The following is a 19,821-nucleotide window of genomic DNA, read 5'->3' as shown; positions in this document are numbered from 1 at the left end:
CTTTCTCCGTGGCTTTTGTCTTTGTTATTGTCTTTCAGCACAGTTTTCTAGTGTTCTCCATGCTATTTTTAAACATCTCTCGCTAGATGTATTTCTGAGCATCTGGCTTTTGTTGAAGATTTTACTTGTAAAGCCATCTGGGCCTGTAATTTCTCTGTGCAAAAAATTTTGATTACAGAGTCAGTCACTTTAATGCAAAAATATTTGGTTTAATTTAATACTTGAAAAGCCTGAGTGGTCGCAATGTTTTTCTCTAGAGAGGAAATGCATCTTCTCTTGCCAAGATCCAGGGAGCACTTCTGACTCAGAAGCACTTCAGCTTCATGGAGGCGGGGGTGGGAGGGGAGTGTAGTCCGGGGTACCACTCACCTTTCTGGTCCTGACTGCTGTACCTTACAGGGACTTTGGTTTTATGTGAATAAAACTTAGTACTTACAGCTCTGAAAGATGTTTAATGCAGGACGTAGGTGTTTTCCAGTGAAAGGGCCCCTCAGAATATCTAGTCCGACATTCTGCCAAAAGCAAACATCTCAAGGCTGACTCTTGGGAGGCCACTTAGCATCATTCATGGCTCCCAATTGCTACAAAAAATAATGTAGGAATGTTGATTCTGATGGAAGGTGGCTGAAGGGCCTTCTCTTCTATTTAGAGGGTATGCTTATTTGAGGTGGGCATTGATGAAGGCATCCCTTGACACTGCTGCTCCCCTCTCTGGTTTTCCACACATCTACGAATCGGGGAGTGGTGAAACGAGGCCATTTCAACCTGACAGTGATGCTTGTGGGAGTGCTTAATGCATTTAGGCACCATATGAAGTCACGTGATTCCTAGTTTTGCTTATCAATGTACTCACTTTTGCTGAAAGAATAACCCTGTACATGGTTATTGAACTCCAGTGAGGTCTGCATGTCACAGCCTTGACCTTGGAATGAGCAGCGATGCTATTATTTGTGATTAGGCTCCAATCTTTCCTCTGCTCTCCTTTGTTTATGTGGACCTGCACTTGAGCATTGCTCTCGAACATTTTTTCTGAGAGTTCCTGTCACCCACCACCCTTGAAATGAACAAATATGCCTTATTCATCTCTATGTCAACCACTTAGGCTGGCAAACGTTTGGTGTACTGAACTCTTCAAAGAGTGGGGGAGTGAAGAGTACAACTTGTCCCCTTTCTACACAGTCTTGGTTATACATACTGTTTAAAATCAGATGCAACATGATCCTACCTACTCATTTGTAACTTGGTTTATATATAACCTTTTACTGAGTACAACAAATAAGTTGAAGCACAAATATCTTTGGGAGCATCACCCACAGGAATAATAAACTTGGCAAGTAGATGAATTGCAGCTCATTCTAAATGTCAGAAACCTATCTGGAAATTACTCATCAGCCTCATTTGAGAGGCGAGCTCCACCTACACAATGCCGCCCAATTAGCACTCATGCTTGTGTTCTCTCTGATTTTACACTACATGCATATACAGTCTGGATTCTATCTTAGCTAATTCGTGAAATAGTTTTCACCATTTATTCTTTCAAATAACAAACATATAGTGATTTTACTAAGTGTACACTATGCTGGATATTAGGAATACAATAAAATGAGAGAGACCAAGTAAAAGAGAGACCAATAAAATGAGAGAGACCAAGACCCTACGGGATCTCAGAGTCTCCAGGAAGAGACAGATACACAGTTGTAGGAGCGTAAAAAGTACTTTGAAAGAGGTACATACGCAATACCCAGGACAATCACTGAGAGTAATGAATTCTGCCTGACAGTCAAGAAAGGCTCAACAGAAGAAATTATATTTGAGTCAGATGGCAAAAAAAATATGCAGAAATTTTCCGGGATGAGCACAAGAGGAACATCTCAGGTGGAGGCACAATTATGATGTGGTGGCTATGAGGACAGTGGATTGGAAAGAGAAAAGCATGAGCTCACATCTGGCCCATTGCTCCTCGCGCTTCCATTGAAAATCATTTTCCTCTGAGAGAATAATTTCTTTTTTGCAAATTAGACATAATTACCTATCACACAAGGCTGTTGTAGGTTTGATTGAGATAAATTAAAAAGTGCTTAGCATAGTACACTGGTTTATAAAAATCAGTCAGAAAGTGGTAGCTTTAACTCACAAAGACAAATAAGTCATGATAAATCATTGTCAAGAAAGGAATTGCAGGTCAATCATTGTTTTTAATATTTTCCAAAGAAGTCCAAAGTGTTCAGAGACCCATCTCTCATTGCTAATTTACCACTGCTTTTTAATCTGATTCTAAAAAGATTCTAAAAAGGAGGAGACAGGAGAGTTTTTTCTTCCCCCACACTTAAATTTATCTTAGTTCTGATTCACTGTGATATCAAGCAATGGTGATTTTAACACTCTGCAGCATTCAGGTTAAAACAGACTGGAACGTAAGTGGTTGACACTTGATAGCACTTGATGTTCTGATAATAACAGCTGGCTGCTTTGTATTTCAAACGTCTTTGAACTTCCAGCTCACTTCTCCTCCTTCTTAGGAAGGAAAGGGTTATTAGCAGGTCTGTAAACAATTTCTCCCTCCTAATGAACACCAGAAGCAAACCTGGCCATGAGCAGAACCCTGTGCAAAGGCGAACCGTTAAATCGGGGTCTCTCAGGGTTGCCATACATGGATTACTCATCTAGTAACGCTTTTAGCATGATATGCCGTGTCTGTCTAGAATAGATCACATACTGTCAATAAACTTGCAATGTGTGGGCTGCAGCTGTGTTGAAGAATAAACACTGGAACCAGAAGAAGCTACATGATATGGAAGATAAGTAAGCTGAGAGACCCCTACACGCAGCTTTGTATTACCTATTCTCCACAGACTTCTCTCTCAGACACCAAGCCTCATCCTGGCAGAAATGGGGACTCGGGAAGCTCTATGTCATGGGTCTGGGCACTCCTGGGTGCCGATGTTGCACATACTATTACTTTTGTTATATATTTTACTAATCATCAGTAACAGTCTGTGCTGGGTATGAAATGTATTTTGTGTGAGTCTGATTGACAGGTAAGGGCTTCGTGTTCATTTGATTTAAAAAATCATAGAGAAATTCAACCTGAAATTGTCTTCACACAAAGGATTGACTCTAACCACACCTCAGACTGAAAAAAATGTAACATTAGGTTAATATACTCTTACTGTTGTTTGGACCCAGAAGTTCTGGAGCTGCGTCTCTGCTCTGCTGTTACCTGCTTCTTCTGTAGTGTTATGAAGCGTGTAAGAAGTTCTACTGAAACAAATACTTTACATTTACTAGTAAAGATAGCTGCTCAGGCTGAACTTTTCTGATAACAGTAATGATCTCATCAGTTATTTAAATAGTTTAAATAGTGCCTTGGAGAGTAAGAAGATCTGCCATTAAGAGAAGAAAAGGCACAGCTGAGTTGTCTCAATGAGTTGAGATGCTCATGAGCTAATCTCCAAAGTCTCCAATGATGTCCTGTTTAATGGCCACTAGAAACACAGAAGCATTTTAGTAGAGGGCTCTCAATCTAAAACCTTTTTAGCTGTAACATCGATTACTTTGTACATAATAATAGTAACACACATAAGAGCAGCCAACTTTTACTGAGAGCTTACTATATGCCAGATACACATGGGAATAGAGAATCCCGGAAAAGACATCCTGCATTAGTTCATTTGGCTAGCCACTGGATGTCTAACTCAAGTTATGTGTACATTTATTAATTTGGGTCAATTGACATAACTGACCAACTGTTCAAAATTGTGCAGATGGCAAGTACAGGCAGGTCCCAAAGGATCATGATTTATGAGAAGATACATATTGCATCCTGCCTCGATAGAGAAGAGAACTGCTTTCTCCCAGGCAGCATTAAGTCTTCATCCTGGGGTAGTAAAGGAGAAGGTTCTGTTGTTGCTCCAATCATTTTTATCCTTAATCTTCCTAACTTGGATTTCAACAATCCAAAATGAACAATGAATATTCACTGACTGAGTGTAATGCTGTACAGTTGGGTGGTATGGAAAAAAGAGAGTTTCAGAGTCCTTCAGTAAAATCTCCAACAAACCCAGCGGTTGATTCAGATCATCTAATTCTCATCAAATTCTAAGCAGGACAGAGTTGGTCAGAGGATTTAACCCCTAGTGGAATCTGGTAGCACGGGTGTGGACAGTCGGAAAGAAAGCCTGCCCTCCAATCCCACCTCTGCTTGTGTGACTTTGCCTAACTTACCAAATCTTTCAATATTTCACTTTCCTCACCTCTAAGAGTGGAGACGCTAGTAACTACCACATTGGGTTGTTGTAAAAATTGAATCCAAATGAGATGATATACATAATGTGCCAGGACACACCAAGCGTCCACTAGGTGGTGGCTGTTATTATTTTTATGGTTATTGTTAACAAGGACCACTTGGGCCAGTTCATCGCAGTGATATTAGGCCTCCATTTCCTCTGCCTAAGATTTCAGTACCCTTCCTGCCAACTTTGACTGGAACCTTGCCCCAAATCTCTATTCATCTGCCTTAAGCTTCCGTAGCAGACCCTGCTTCCTTTATACCTGTCGCACCAATACCATACATACCTCCTCCCTCCCCCACGGGCTGGCTGTATTTCTGCCACGGAGTAAATAGTCAAAATGATGCCAGTGCCCGCTTGGTGTTTTAGTATGAGCTGACACAGTAAGTTTCTTCTCTATCGCTGCCTTACTTAACAGCTGGACATCCTTAGGTCTCAGAAATAGCCTCCACCAGGGCTAAGCTTGCCTTTTGTACAATGAGTTACTTGGGGGCTATACTTGCTATAGTTGGTGGCATGAATTGGATCAGGTTGTGCTTCCCAGGCTCCTTGCTTAGCTTCGGTCTCCTCTCTGTCTGCTTAGATCCTGGCATGCGACACGTGTGAGCATTTTATATATAAGGACACGCAAAGGAAAAAAATCACGGCAACTTCAGCAAAGAAACTTACAATTTACTTTTCAACACAATCTTATCATTTACTCCAAAAATACTTGAGTAATTGACACAAAACCTATTATTATTTTACTACTATTTCTGTATAGGTAGAGTTCTATTAATAAATACCAGCATAGCATCCCATGCAAACCTGTGTTTTATCCTACCTTATATTGGTGTGCTAGTGTGGATATACAAAGTGCAGTTAAGTCAAAAATAGAGGTGTATCGCAAAATCCTTATCCATTTCTCTCAGTGTATAGGAAAAGTATAGCAAAAACTGTATTTTAATACCACTATAACGTGTCATTAATAATATTCAGCATTAGCAGAAGGAGTTCTGGGTGTTTTTCTGAGATAAAAAAAGTGCTTCTAAGTAGAAATCATAATGTTTCCCCCCACCAACTCATCCTCTAGATTCTTCGTTTCCCAATAGGTTTTATTTTTGTCCTAGTCATGCAAGCTTATAGCCTTGGAGGCATTCAAATACTGTTTTAGCAGAAGATACAAATATATAACTGGCTGTATCTTTTAGATAGCATTGTACTGAAACTAGCCAAACATGATATCTCATATAAACATCTTCTTTGTGTGTTATTCCTCATAAAAAACTTTTTAAAATATTTATTTATTTACTTTGGTTGTGCCAGATCTTAGTTGCGGCTCGAGGGCTCCTTAGTTGTGGCGTGCAAACTCTTAATTGCGGCATGCATGTGGGATCTAGTTCCCTGACCAGGGATCAAACCCCAGCCCCCTGCATTGGGAGCGCGGAGTCTTATCCACTGCGCCACCAGGGAAGTCCCTAAAAACTTCTATTGAGAGCTTCCCTGGTGGCACAGTGGTTGAGAGTCTGCCTGCCGATGCAGGGGACACGGGTTCGTGTCCCGATCCGGGAGGATCCCACATGCTGCGGAGCGGCTGGGCCCATGAGCCATGGCCACTGAGCCTGCGCGTCCGGAGCCTGTGCTCCGCAACGGGAGAGGCCACAACAGTGAAAGGCCCGCGTACCGCAAAAACAAACAAACAAACAAACAAAAACTTCTATTGAGACAATTTTCAGAGCAATTTTAGGTTCACTGCAAAGCTGAGGGGAAGATGCAGTGCTTTCCTGTGTACCCACCTGCCCCCACATATGCACCGCCTCCCCCATTGTCAACATCCCCCCACCAAAGTGGTACATGTGTTTTAACGGATGAACCTGCACTGACGCATCATAATCACCCAGAGTCCACAGTTTACGTTAGGGTTGGCTCTTGGTGTTGTACGTTCTTTAGGTTTGGACAAATGTATAACGATGTGTATCCACCATTATGGTATCATACAGAGTGTTTTCACTGCCCTAAAAATCCTCTGTGCTCTGCCTATTCATCCCTCCCTCCACCTCCTACCCTCGGCAACCACTGAACTGTTTACTGACTCCACAGTTTTGCCTTTTCCAGAATGTCACACTGTTGGAATCGTACAGTATATCGCCAGTTCAGATTGGCTTTCTTTACTTAGTAACATGCCTTTTTGTTTCCTGCACGTCTTTTCATGGTTTCGTAGCTCATTTCTTTTTGGTGCTGAATAATATTCCATTGTCTGCATGTACTACGGTTTATCCCTTCTCCTCCTGAAGGACTTCTTGGTTGCACAAAGGCTTTTTGGACTGTATTTAGTGCTAGACAAATGATATTCCATAATCAAAGCAGTACCCCCACTTCTCCGTACACTGTAACATTAGTATCCCTTTATTGAGGCTTAGATTTACTCTAATAATGTCAATATGACAGACAGACACAGGCGTGAATTAGGCAATGTTTTACTGTACAAACTCTATGAGAGTAGTGTGTGGTTTTTTACACTTCTGAAATATCCTACATAAAACCACGCATGCTTGTAAAAGGCCTCTATGAAAATGGAATTCCCCCCACCCCGAGTGGGTATAATTTTGACCACTGCAGGACGAGGGAACTTTCTGAAGCAATTGTTGACATGGAAATAAACAAAAAGGCTTTGTGCACCGGTGACCAAAAAGAAAAATCCAAACTTTAGGAAGAGACGCGATGGCTTCCCAGTTGCAGTCACACTGAACACACATTCTACCAACTACTGGCATGTTTTGTTTTTCTGTAACAAAAAGCTTCTTTATATAATATAGGTAATTAGCCATACTCAGTTGGGGGTTCAGCTCAGCTTCTGTCTCAGTAAACAGAACCAGGGAGGGATTAGCTCTGGTGCAGGATGCCTGCCAAGTGCTAACCCCTACTGGACGGATGAAAATAAAACATTGTTAAAAAGTCTTGTTCTGGCCTTAAACACTTCCCTACGTTTTCGCTATACTGCCGCAGCTAACACACGTGGTTCCTCAAACTGCGTCATCCTAGGGGGCGCTGTTCTCCTGGGACAAACTTGTTTCCCACACTGTATTTGTATGTGGGAAACCTTTCGGTTGCTAAGTGTGTTTAGTCATTCCAGAATGGTCTTTTCATAAAGAAAACCTGAATACGTAATCACCTTGCTTAAAACACTTTGAATGGTCCTCAGTGCTTCTAGGATAAAGATCCCAATCCCTCCTGTAGCCTCTGGAGCCTAACATCATCTGGCCTCTGATGGTCCCTGCAGCCTCCACTCATATCACGTGCCCTCGCCCCTTGCCTTCTGCTCTCAGCATCCACCACCTGCTGTCACCTCTCTCCACAGCCCCTTCCCATCTCTCCCAGGAGTCTGTTCTTCTCTCTAGTTGTAGCTCAACTGTTACTTCCCCAGGAAGCCTGTTCTGACCATTCAGAGTACGTGATAATTCCTGGTGCAGGCTTTCTTGGGGATGTACCACTTCTCTGCACCTCTTTTCATCACATTTCATATGTACATGTGTCACATAGAGATATATGTCACACATAGAGATTTGGCATAGAAGGTAGTGACTAGGGTGGAGTCTGACTTTTTTCCTAGACATTTCTCTGAAAAATGCAAGGGCTACTGGTGAGAGCAGACTTGCGGTGGTGACCGTTGGCCTCTGCTCTACAGAGATTTTGTAACTCCTTGGAAAGAAGAGAATCAATCATCCTCCCTTTCAGTAGCTAGAAATTTAGAGTAGTTGAAATATGTGGGAATGAACCTCTGAGGGCCGAAAATGAGACATATTTGGGAACAATTCTTAAACTCTGTTTACCTACATGGAATATAGTTTTGTGAACTCACTGCACTGATGCTGTAAAAACTAGACGTTGTGGTCTATCTGTCTCTAAATAAGTGTTTTCTCTCCTTCAATATTGCTGTAAACAGTGGCATCCATGTAGCATATGTTTGATTTTTTTAATGTTTCATATACAAACTACCTTCCTGCAAATAAGCTTACCTTCCTATCCAGACATTTTTGCTGTATACGTGTTCTACCAGTTAAATACTTTTGCAGGTTTAATCCTGTATTATTTCTCCTGTTTTGTTTTGAGTAAAAGGGGGAAAAATTAAAAAGCTGGAATCCCCCTCCACAAATGTGATGTTAAAAAGACATATACCAGTTACGCATATCTGTATGGTTGATATTTGTCTCATGTCCCAAACTCCAAGCTTCACAAAGCAGGAGACTATGTGGATTTTGCTCTTCATGGCGTTTCCAGGGCAAGCCTAGTTCCTGGGATGTAGCTGGCCTCCAGTCACACATTTCACTGAGGACAGGGAAGGATTGGAAGTTAATCGGCATTTTCTGTAGAGAGAGCACGGTCATTCCAGTCAGCACCTCCCAGGTCAGGTTCTAGCGCTAGTTCTACAACTTTCTGCAGCTGTGCCCTGCTGTTGGCTACTCACTCTACTCACTACCCTCATTTCTCCTGCCAGTTTTGCTTGCATCTTTCTCACTTCTATTTATTGTCTTGCCTGGTAACCTGCAAGTCATTGATCCCTTATTCAGCCAGGCTCTAGTCCAGGTCGCCTTCTGTACGTGCTGAGCTTGACACTTCATATTGTTACCAGGAAGCGCTGATGAGGCCATGCACGAACCCAGGTGACGGCAGAGGCGAGGTCAATTGTCCTATGAAGGCCTCCTGCACCTCAGTTGTTTCACGCCAGGGAGTGCTATGCTTTTAGGTTTTTACCTCAGGCAGTGATTCACGCCTTTCAGGGCATAACCTGTACCAACTATTCTGACAATCTTTGCACACTTGCATTAATTAAAAAGGACTCTAGGTTTGTCGAGAAAAAGAAATCCATGAACTTCAGAGGTATTTGGATTGCTCAGAGATGTAAACTGCTTCCTCAAAGCTTTGACAGGCAAAAACACAATAGTATTTACACGTAGACAGATTCTTTGGGAAGGTCAAGGGTACATAATTTCAAACTAAATGTTCTAAGATGTTAACTGCCTTTTTTTTTTTTAACCCTTGGTATCATAGGACTCACCAGTGATGCCCCAAACAGTATCTATTTATAGAGATGTATTGATAGTCCTGGTTTATTAAAGTGTAACTCAAATTCAGTCTGAACTTGACCTAAATTCTAAGTGAATTCTGCACCCTCTGCATAACAAGTCATTGGCCTTTGGGAGTGAGGGGAATGGGCAGTCCTAAGTCACTTGATTGTTATGAAAGTCATTCACAGCCAAGTCAACAAGCTGGTCAAGTTGCCAGCATTATGACTACATCAGAAGAAAGCTAGGAAAAGACTTCATTGTTCTTGAGATTCAACCCAATCAAGATCTGAACCTTAAAATTTAAGTAATAATTCAAAATAAATGTTCCTGAAGTAAAAACAAGACCAAAATCTATGAAGTTGAACCACATTAAGTTGCCAATATTCAAGAATAATTTACCTTTACCAATGGCAATTTCATCTTACTGAATATATACTCATTTAAAGAGCCCACTAGGATCTGGGCAAAAAAGGACCCATAATTCTCAACCTAAAAACATATGCCAGTAAAATTACTAATGTTTATAGATCAAGAAAAACATATTTCTGTGCCTCTAAAAAACAAACACAAAAACAAAGCCATTTACAACGGAAAGAAATCTTGATTCACATCAGATTTCTCCCTGGCATAAACAAAGCAAAAGAACACTGAAATAACATTTTCAAGAAATGCAAGGAAAGAAAGTATGACTCAATTACCTTCTATCCAGCGAAGTTTTTTTTTTTCCCCCCAACTTCCAAGGCTTTGGAAAATAGTTTAAAACATACGTATGCATCTGGAATATTGCAACCATAATTTTTTTCTGAGGAATGAACTACAAGACAAGCTTCATCAGAACATGTGGTTATAGGCGGAGCTTTGAACGAAGTACTGAGCATTAAGTGTATTTACATGTAAATCTAAGATTAAAACAGGATTAGGATAAAGATGGAAGAATAATGTGCAGACGTTAAACACTCCAAGAAAGTGAAAACGATTCCACTTTAAAATGAGAGAAGGAGGGAGAAAATAGACTAAACTCATTGACTGCTGCATGGAGAAGAGATTATAGAAGCTAGTGAACCAAACAGTAAACTCCTAAGTCAGGAAAAAGGAAACTAAGGGCTTTATAAGAGATATTGATGTGAAAGTTACCACCAGGAGAAAAAAAAGCAAACCTTTCTAGAATCCCATAGAAATACAAAACCCAAGTATAATTTTATTTTTTAAAAAATATGAGCAAAGGAGTGGTTGCCAGAGGTTATGGATGAGGCGAGAACTTAAATATAAAGGGTTAGCACAGGGAGTGTTTGGGGCTGACGGAACTGTTAACGCATCTTGACTGTGGTGGGTGTTATACAAATCAATGCGTGTGTTAACATTTACGGAGAGAAAGTGTCTACGTTACTGTTTAGTTGATTGATTCATTTTTTATTTAAAAATATAACAAAAGCATGTTTGTCAACTTACTGGATAAATAAATGAATAGCCACCTTTCCCACTATTCCCGCAAAATGAGCCAAGAAAATAGACGGTATGGTGAAAGACACATTATAAACATAACATAATTCATACAGTAAGTATAACTTAAAATAATGACATAGAGAGAGAGCAAACACATCAGTCCTATCAATATGTGTAAACTGGCTTTACTCCCCTGTGGTAGGCTTGTGAAACGTAATCTACAAAACACTGTTCCACACTGTAATTTGAACGCAGCCTCCATCTTCTTGCATTGTTATAACCTCTCCAGCAGTCAGCAGCAACCCACTTACTCATTTTCTTTCAAAGCTCCATCTTTTTGTGGATCATCTCGTTACTTTGCTATTTCTGGTCTGAGGAACCTACCTGGTTATCAGTCCATTTATTCATTAGTTCATTCTTTTGCATAAAAGTAGCTGGTGGAAAACATCAGGATTTCATCTTACTAATTCTTTTTCAATTTTAAAATAATTACTGTATTAATATGTTAGGACTGCCACAATAGAATACCACAGGCTGGGCGGCTTAACAGAAATTTGTTTTGTCACAGTTCTGGGAGCTAGAATTCCAAGATCAAGACGCCATCAGCGTTGGTGTCCAGAGAGACTTCTACTCCTGGATGGCAGACGGCGGCCTTCTTGCTGTGTCCTCCCACGAACTTTCCTTAGTGTGTGCACCTTGAGACCTCTGGTATCTCTCCTTAAGAGGAGGAATCCTACCTCCCTACAGGCCCTATCAGTACCAGTGCCCTTTCATCTTTTCACTTTAAGTGCCTGACTAAACCCCATCTAAAGGTAAATCTAATCCTCTGCCTTCTCTGCCCTTGTACCTGGACAACTGAACGTGATTGTCACAGATTAGATTCATGTCCATGTACCTCAAGGGGACCATTAGGGGGCCAGACAACTCTTCTGCACTTCCTGAGTCCATTTGATCTTTCATTGCCCTAGATAATTATTTTATACCTTTATTTTCCTCAAATCTCTCAAATGTTACTTCTCATCTTTGATTCTTATTTCAGTGAGAAAACAAAAGCTATCAAAACATACCGTAAAACTCACCTGTTTAAAGTGTACAATTCAATGGTTTCTATTATATTTAGAGTTGAGCAACCATCATGTAATCTAATTTTAGAACACTGTCATCACCCCAAAAGTAATATATGCTATTTTCTCTTTTATTCTAAAAATATATTTACCTATTTATTTAGTTTTGTTTTTTTAATCTGCTCATTAAAAGCAAAAAAAAAAAAAGACATTAAGGGGAAAGTGAAATTCCTAGAATTACTAAGCATGCCAAGAAGTTATAACCCACAAAGTGTTTCACTTAACTGCCATGCATGGCTGAAATCATTTAATTAGCCAGGCCAAAATGCACACTTTGTTGTGGTGTATTCTCTTGAGTGCACGTCCAGGGCCACATCTTTGAACGTTTTCCAGTTTGTTGTGTCTTTCTCTAATGCCACTGGGCTCTTCCGTGGGCTTGGCAGAGATAATATAGCAAATTCCAGATCGCTAATTCCCACAAGGCAGCCATTCTGTCATGTGCTTGGGATGGCACCACATGCACATGTGTATTTAATACACGTTTTCTTTTTGCCGTGACGGAAACCCTTTAATTTTTATTAGCTCAATTTGCTGCAGGAAGGAATGACATCAATTCCTGCGTGAGGTGATGACATCAATTCCCGCGTGAGGTGACTGCAGCCACAGGGAAGCTCTGGGCTCCTGAAGCTCAGCCCCCGTGGCCCACAGGCAACATGCTGCGAGGCAAGCTGAGGGCTCTGAGCCTCTCGCTGGCTGACTCAGTGATGTGCTGAAACCGCAGCCCTTAATCTGGCTGCACAGGAACTTTAAAAACATCCCTGTGCCCGCCCCCATCCTCACACATTTGAATTTAATTGTCTTAGGGGGCGGTCCTAGCAAGGGTCGTTTTAAAAAGCTCTCAGCTTATTCTAATTTGCAACCCAGGCTGAGAACCACTGTTCTACTAGTGACTAGGTCAGGATCATGTTAATCAGTCGAACCATGTGAAATTGCCGTCTTCAGGGGGCAAAACCAGTTCAATACTGGCAATTTCACACAATTCAGTCTAATTTATGGGCAACTGGTTTTTGTTTTTGAGGGGGAGGTGAGATTGTCCTTCCAAAGTCATTCTACAGAAAACCCCCGTCCGGTGACAGGGAAGCCAATGATCTATTCTGTCAAGACGCTGCCCCTTGATGGACCAGACCCCCTGCATCTCCCCTTCCAGTGGAGCTTAAACATTCAGAAGCCCGAAGCTGCCAGGAGTAAAGGGAAATGAGCAAAGCAGGCCAAGGGTGAGACAACCAGAGGTTTCCAGGGAACATGACAAAGAGAGAAGCTTCGTGCCTTCTTCAAAGGCATTTACATTTAAGAATATATATATTTTAGGGGTTTCCCTGGTGGCGCAGTGGTTGAGAATCTGCCTGCTAATGCAGGGGACACGGGTTCGAGCCCTGGTCTGAGAGGATCCCACGTGCTGCGGAGCAACTAAGCCCGTGAGCCACAACTACTGAGCCTGCAGGTCTGGAGCCTGTGCTCTGCAACGAGAGGCCGCGACGGTGAGAGGCCCCCGCACCGCAATGAAGAGTGGCCCCCGCTTGCTGCAACTAGAGAAAGCCCTCACGCAGAAACGAAGACCCAACACAGCAAAAAATAAATAAATAAACTCCTACCCCCCCAACATCTTCACAAAAAAATATATATATATATATTTTAAATACAGGGCAGGCCAAATAAAACACATGGATGGGGGAAATCTGGTGCTCAGGCCTGCAGTTTGTGACCTTGTCCTGAAAGGTAGATGTTTATGGAAGAGGGAGGTGGCCCAGAACAGGGGAGGACAGGATACTCGACACAGCGGGCCTAGGAGCCCAGGGAGAAAGCAGCTAACAGCTCACTGCCATGCCTGGTGTGCCCCGGGGGACCCTGTGAGAGAAACAGGGAGGCAAGACACCTTGGCACGGGGCCCTTTGGGGAAGGGAGTGCAGGGGACCCACGAGGGGGTGTGCAAGCGTTTTGAGAGAGGCTAGCACATCCCCGGCAGAAATGGTACTACCAGGATAGCATTTCCTCCGTGACAATGCATGGGAAAAGAAAAACAGTTTAAGACAATGCCCAGACACCCGCTGACCTGTTTCGCCTCTGGCATTCTGGTTTTCATTCACTGTGGCGAGCACTCACCCAAACCCGAAACACTGGGTGTCCTAGACGCACTGTCCTCACCCCCCTCCAATCAGCACCAACTTCCACCACCCCTGGCTCCTGAAGACTCCTCGAATCCAGCTCCTTCCCTCCAGCTTTACCACCACTGCTCCTGTTCAGGCTCCCTTTTCTCCCCCTGGATTATGGCAGTGATCCCTTCTCCAGCCTCTCTGTCTCCAATCTTTCCACCCTGACTCCTTGCAATCCGTTCCAGAATATCCTTATAGGCAACTCCAGCTGGAAAGATCTTTCCAAAAGGAAATCTGAACCACATTATCTGCCTGCTTATAACCTTTCAGTGACCCAAAGAATAAAGCCGAAGGTTCTCAGCAGAGCATATAAAAGCCCCAGGGTTGGGACCCACTTGCCCCTATAGCCTTCTCGGTCTTCTTTGCCACACACTTTACATTCTGGAAATACTGAACTGTAAAGCTTTCCTGCACACCCCATGCTAGTTCATGCCTGTGTGCTTTCGCTCAAGTTGTTCTCTGTTTGGAATTCCCTCCCCACATTCCTCCAGCCTTTCTCATCCTTTAAAACGTCATCGTTATGGAAAAGTAAGTACCCCATCTCTCAGCTCCCCTAAGCCTCTGCATATCCCTCTATCTTATAGTGATTTAAGATCTTTCTTCTGTTTAAAATATAGGCATTTACTATATGTTTCCCTCTAAACTTTAGATACGTCCTATAAATTTTGGTAGCTTGTATTTTGTTTTCATTTTCTAATTTCCCTTGTGATTACTTCTTTGATCCATTGTTTTTTTAGGAGTATGTTGTTTAATTTCCACATGTTTGTGAATTTCCCAAATTTCCTTCTGTTATTGATTACTAATTTCATTCCATCATGGTTATAAAACATACTTTGTATGACTTTAGTCTTTTTAAATCTATTGAGCCCTGTATTACAGCCTAACACATGAGCTATCCTGGAATGTTTCTACTACACTTAAGAAGAATGCACATCCTGTTTTATTGGGTGGCGTGTTCTGTACCTCTCTAGGTCTAGTTGGTTTATAGCGTTGTTCAAGTCTCCTATTTCCTTGTTGATACTCGGTATAGTTTTTCTTTCCATTACTGAAAGTGGGTATGTATTAAAGTCACTAACTATTATTGTTGAATTGTCTATTTTCCCTTCAATTCTGTCAGTTTTTGCTTCATGTATCTTGTGGCACCATTATTAGGTGCGTATGTGTTTATAATAGTTATGTCTTCTGGATGGATCCTGACCCTTTATAGTTATAAAATGTCCTTCTTTGGGACTTCTCTGGTGGTCCAGTGGTTAAGACTCCGCATTTCCATTGCAGGAAGCGTGGGTTCGATCCCTGGTCGGGGAACTAAGATCCCACATGCTGCACAGTGCAGCCAAATTAAAAAAAATTAAAAAAATAAAATGTCCTTCAATCAAGTCAGAGAATAAAAGAATGTAGTTTGAAAGAGAAGGAATGAACATAGTACACTCACCTGCCATCGTCCTCATTATTTGGAAACAGAACATTTGATTAAACAAATAATGAAGTGTCAGTTCATCTTTAACAAACTACGGTTCCATTAAAATATGACGTCTAAAGAAACAAATGAATGTCTGATGTGCTTCTACTTATGACATTTTTATGTTATGTGATTCTTGATCACTGCAAGAACACTGCAGCTTGTAGACTTTGTTTAATGACCCCGAATTGTGTGGTTGGCTATTCTAATTTTAAAAGCCAAAAACTATTGCAGCAAGAACAGGAGTTCTTTCTACGAGGGTGTCTTCATAGGAGGAATTCAGGGGTGCTTTTTTTTTTTTATTACTGTTAGTGAATTGAGATAAATATTTCTATATGAAAAAAATGGAGTTAGTGGGAAACAAGGTAGATGGGAAACGACTTCATTGAAGTAAAAAAACAAAAAAGTTTGTGAAAAATGATCGAATCCCTATTGTTCACGTCTTGAAGTGCTGGACACCGGCCATGCTTCTGACCAGTTCTTCTGAAGGGCTGCGGCTGCCCCTGCCCGTCCCTGCTCCTCTCTTCAGCTCTCCCCGCACAAAGTGCTCTCTCCTCTCAGCCAATGCCTTAGTCAGCGTTCTCCAGAGAAATAGAACCAATATGTGCCTGGCATACACTGGGTGATCAATAAACATGTGAATGAATGACACACATTTCTTTTATGCATCTATTCCCCGCGTGAGTGTTTTGTATCGTTCACTTCATTCTAGCTTTATTTTTTTCCAATTTTTATTTCCCTGGGTCAAACTTCTCACACTTTACCAAGATGTTATCTATACAAAAAATTGTCCTTATGACTATTATGTAATGATTCAACACTGCACATGTATAAACATTGCTAAAAACCAGTCTCCTTAAGAGCTGTTTCCTATAGCTGATTTGATCTATAACACTCAAGACTACGCTTTCACTTACTTAAATTCAGTGGTTATCTCAGACAGATGGTCTTTACCAATAACAGGAACCAAGTTATCATAAACAACATCTAATTGCAAAAACAATTTTTGCTCTTTCACTACATTTTCTTTTATATCTTTTAGTTATCCATTTTTCATAACTACAGTGGAAAATCATATGGTTCAAGTACCTTATTTTATGTGCCCAAGTTATTTAAGGTGAGAAAGAAGATATTTTAGATTCCCATTTTGAGTATGTACTAGTTATTGGAAACATAGCTGTAGAATAGGTACAAGGTGTATTTTAGGAAAGTACAAGATGAAGCTGGAATCTAGTACCAGAAGATGAAGAAGTGCTCAAAAACGATGGGACAGATCAAAAAAAAAAAAACAAACCCAACCAAAACAAAACAAACAGAGAAGACAACTTTGATGGGCTCCTATATGCCAGACTGGGGGCGAGTGGAGCACTGAAATAAATAACAGCAGTAACAAACTCTATCCATTGAACTAAATAGAAAAACATGAGTTCATCCAAATATAAATACATGAATATTTTGAAAATTTGGTGAGGAATAGGGTATTTATATAATCTCAAAGTACTTCCTCACAAAAATACAAATTATAAAGAGTAATTCATCAAGTGTTCAAACGGACATCATTAGTTTTGGGACAAAGTGAAATCCTGTGACACCTAATAGGACGAAACGAAATAGGATTATCACATCCAGGATAATCCTGCCAGAAAGCATACCCTGAACCTAGTCGTGAAGAGATCATGGAAACCCCCCAAATGAGGGACACAACAAAATAACTGAAATCTTCAAAAGTGTTTAAGTTATGAAGTCAAGGAAAGACTGGGGTATTATCCCAAACTTACAGACTTAAGAGACATGAAGCATAATTCTGTACTGGATCATTTGGCTAAAAAAGAGAGGCATAGATGAGAGTAATGTTTCAGAGTCAACTTCCCACTTGTCATGGTCCTATTGCAGTAACACAGGAGAATATCCTTGTTTGTAGGAAATACAGACTGAAGTATTCAGGGGCATTAGGTCAGCAATTTTCTCCCAAACTCTTCAGGAAAAAATTTTCTTGTACTGTATTCACAACCACAGTTTAGTTATCCAATTCGCCTACTGAAGGACATCTTTGTTGCTTACAAGTTTTGGCAATTGTGAATAAAACTGCCCAATTGTCACAAGAACTGTACGTGTGCTTTTAGCAGTAAACTTAGAGTGAGCAGTGATACACAACATAAGTAATCATACTCTGTGATAACTTCCCTAGACAATTTTTTCCATCCTGAACATTGGGGTCAAAAATAGTTTGAAAACAAAAAATAGCTTTCCATTAGAATTCTTTAAATTTCTTACCCAATTCAGCAGTATGATCTGAAAGTTATCAAATGTTTTCCATATGATTTGTCCCTTCCCCAGAAGCAACCAACCCTAGGACAAAATTACTATCAACATTTTTCCTCAACAAAAATATTTCCATTCTTTATACCTTCTCTTGCTGACAACACATATCCTACTTGCTTTACACACTGAAATGCTTCCCTTATCATTTTTAGTAGCTTTAATTACTAAAATGTTATAATTTTTAACCCTTAAAAGCCTTAACCAAACCAAGAAGCAAGTAATTGAACTGTTATACCAGGATTTACTTATTGGCAAACTTAAGCACATATTCCATAACCTCTAAAACCTTACATTTTTCTCATAGCATAATTTCTCTTTAATGTGGTTGGTACAAGATGCGTATTTAATAAACCCAAACATCTTTTGAAGTTCTACTAATTAACCCAAGACCAAAGTCGAAGGCAAAGTGGGCTGTGTTTGTATTTTAAGGACATGATAAGAATTAACTTCAGGCTTTCTCTTAGGCATATTTTTGTTCTCTTCGGGTCAGAATTTTGAAAACAGTATTTTATCAAGCTAGCTCTCTTTAACTGCATATGCAAAAAGAACCAGTTTTGGAATTTCAAAAGAGTTTAATCTCAACCATTTTTTCCGGAGTCTAAAGAATACTGTCGTCATATATTGTTAAAAAAAAATTATCTTTCTTTTTCTTTAGTCATAATCTCACAGCTAAAATTTTTCTAATGAAGTTAACCTGAATTTCCCACTTTACAAAAAACAATAAAGATACCAATCACACAAATGGAATATACACTCACCCACCAGAAGACAGAACTGTCACAAATCTCAGGAAAAGGAAGAGGAAGACCCATACGGAGTCCCAAACAAATACCTCCCAGACACAAACGGTCCTCGACATCAGAACCAACTGACACAATGCCCAGAGAGTGCTTCGTGGGCTTCCCTGGTGGCGCAGTGGTTGAGAGTCCGCCTGCCGATGCAGGGGACCCGGGTTCATGCCCTGGTCCGGGAAGATTCCACGTGCCGCGCGGCTGGGCCCGTGAGCCATGGCCGCTGGGCCTGCGCGTCCGGAGCCTGTGCTCCGCAACGGGAGAGGCCACAACAGTGAGAGGCCCGCGTCCCACCAAAAAAAAAAAAAAAAAAAAAAAAAAAGGGTGCTTCGTGCTCAGAGCAGAAGTTAGCCTGGGTGCACACCAGTGGACTTACTTGGTCTTGGAGCTCATCAGCTTGTCCAGACGCATGTCTCCGTTCCACCAAGGAAAGGCGTACATTGGCAGCCAGTGCCCAGCAGGGGAGAAACAGGGAGGATCCCCCGAAACAAATGTTTTTGGCAGCTGCTAGGAACGTCCCCTCAAATCCCCTTCTCAGGGCCAGCGCGAGCCACAGGTAGCGGGCTCCCTGCAGCCGTCGTGGCGTGTCGTCACGGCCTCTGCGGCTCGGCTGGGGCTGGGGGTTGGAAATCCCGGGAGCCAGATGTCGCGAGAGCGCAGCCCCACGGTGGGTGCCAAAAACTGACTACAGGTGGGGTCTGGCTGCCCACTGCGCAAAAGCCAATAAAGAGAGAAGGCTGATGGGAAGGGAAGTGCGCTTTATCTCAGAGGCCAGAGACCCGGGGCGGGGGCGGGGCGGCAAACTCCCGTCCAAAGGCCAGCTGCCCCCACTAGCAATCAGCGGACAAGAGTTTATCGAGACGGAGGGAGGGGCTACGTGCAGGAACAGCAGAGCCGGCTCTCACAGTCATCTTGAAACTGGTCCTTGGTGGTCTGACCAGCGCCGTCTTGCTTTAAGTATAGTTTAGTCTTCAGTTCCAGTTCAGTCCCAGGGTCGGTTTGTTCCCATTTCTCTGAGGCCAGCTCTCGGAATTGTGGCAGCTTACGTCAAGGCTACAGCCTGGTCATCATGGAGTTAACTCCTTCCGCCTGGTGGGCGTTTCAGTATCTCCAAAACAGCTCAAAGAATAGAGTTCCTTGAGGAACTAAAGGCCCTTGACTTTGCTTAATGTCTAAACTATTATTATTTTGCCTTGTT

At 41.6% G+C, this 19,821-nt stretch overlaps 1 protein-coding gene across 1 annotated transcript in view; it reads left to right on the top strand.

Annotated features, from left to right (window-relative positions):
• The window catches only part of LOC307179833 (coagulation factor XI-like), a gene marked incomplete at both ends in the record, with an annotated part of 42,147 nt that extends 22,839 nt beyond the window's left edge, over nt 1-19,308 (top strand). Inside the window, 1 exon segment of the mRNA XM_079909489.1 lies at nt 19,162-19,308. Coding sequence (XP_079765615.1) covers nt 19,162-19,308 — 147 coding nt within the window.
• Between the last annotated feature and the right edge of the window lie 513 nt (nt 19,309-19,821).

This window comes from Stenella coeruleoalba (genome assembly GCF_951394435.1).
Source record: "Stenella coeruleoalba genome assembly, chromosome: 21".
Lineage (NCBI taxonomy): Eukaryota > Metazoa > Chordata > Mammalia > Artiodactyla > Delphinidae > Stenella > Stenella coeruleoalba.
The sequence above is the reverse complement of the archived record's forward strand: the minus strand, read 5'-3'. Positions and strand labels throughout refer to the sequence as shown.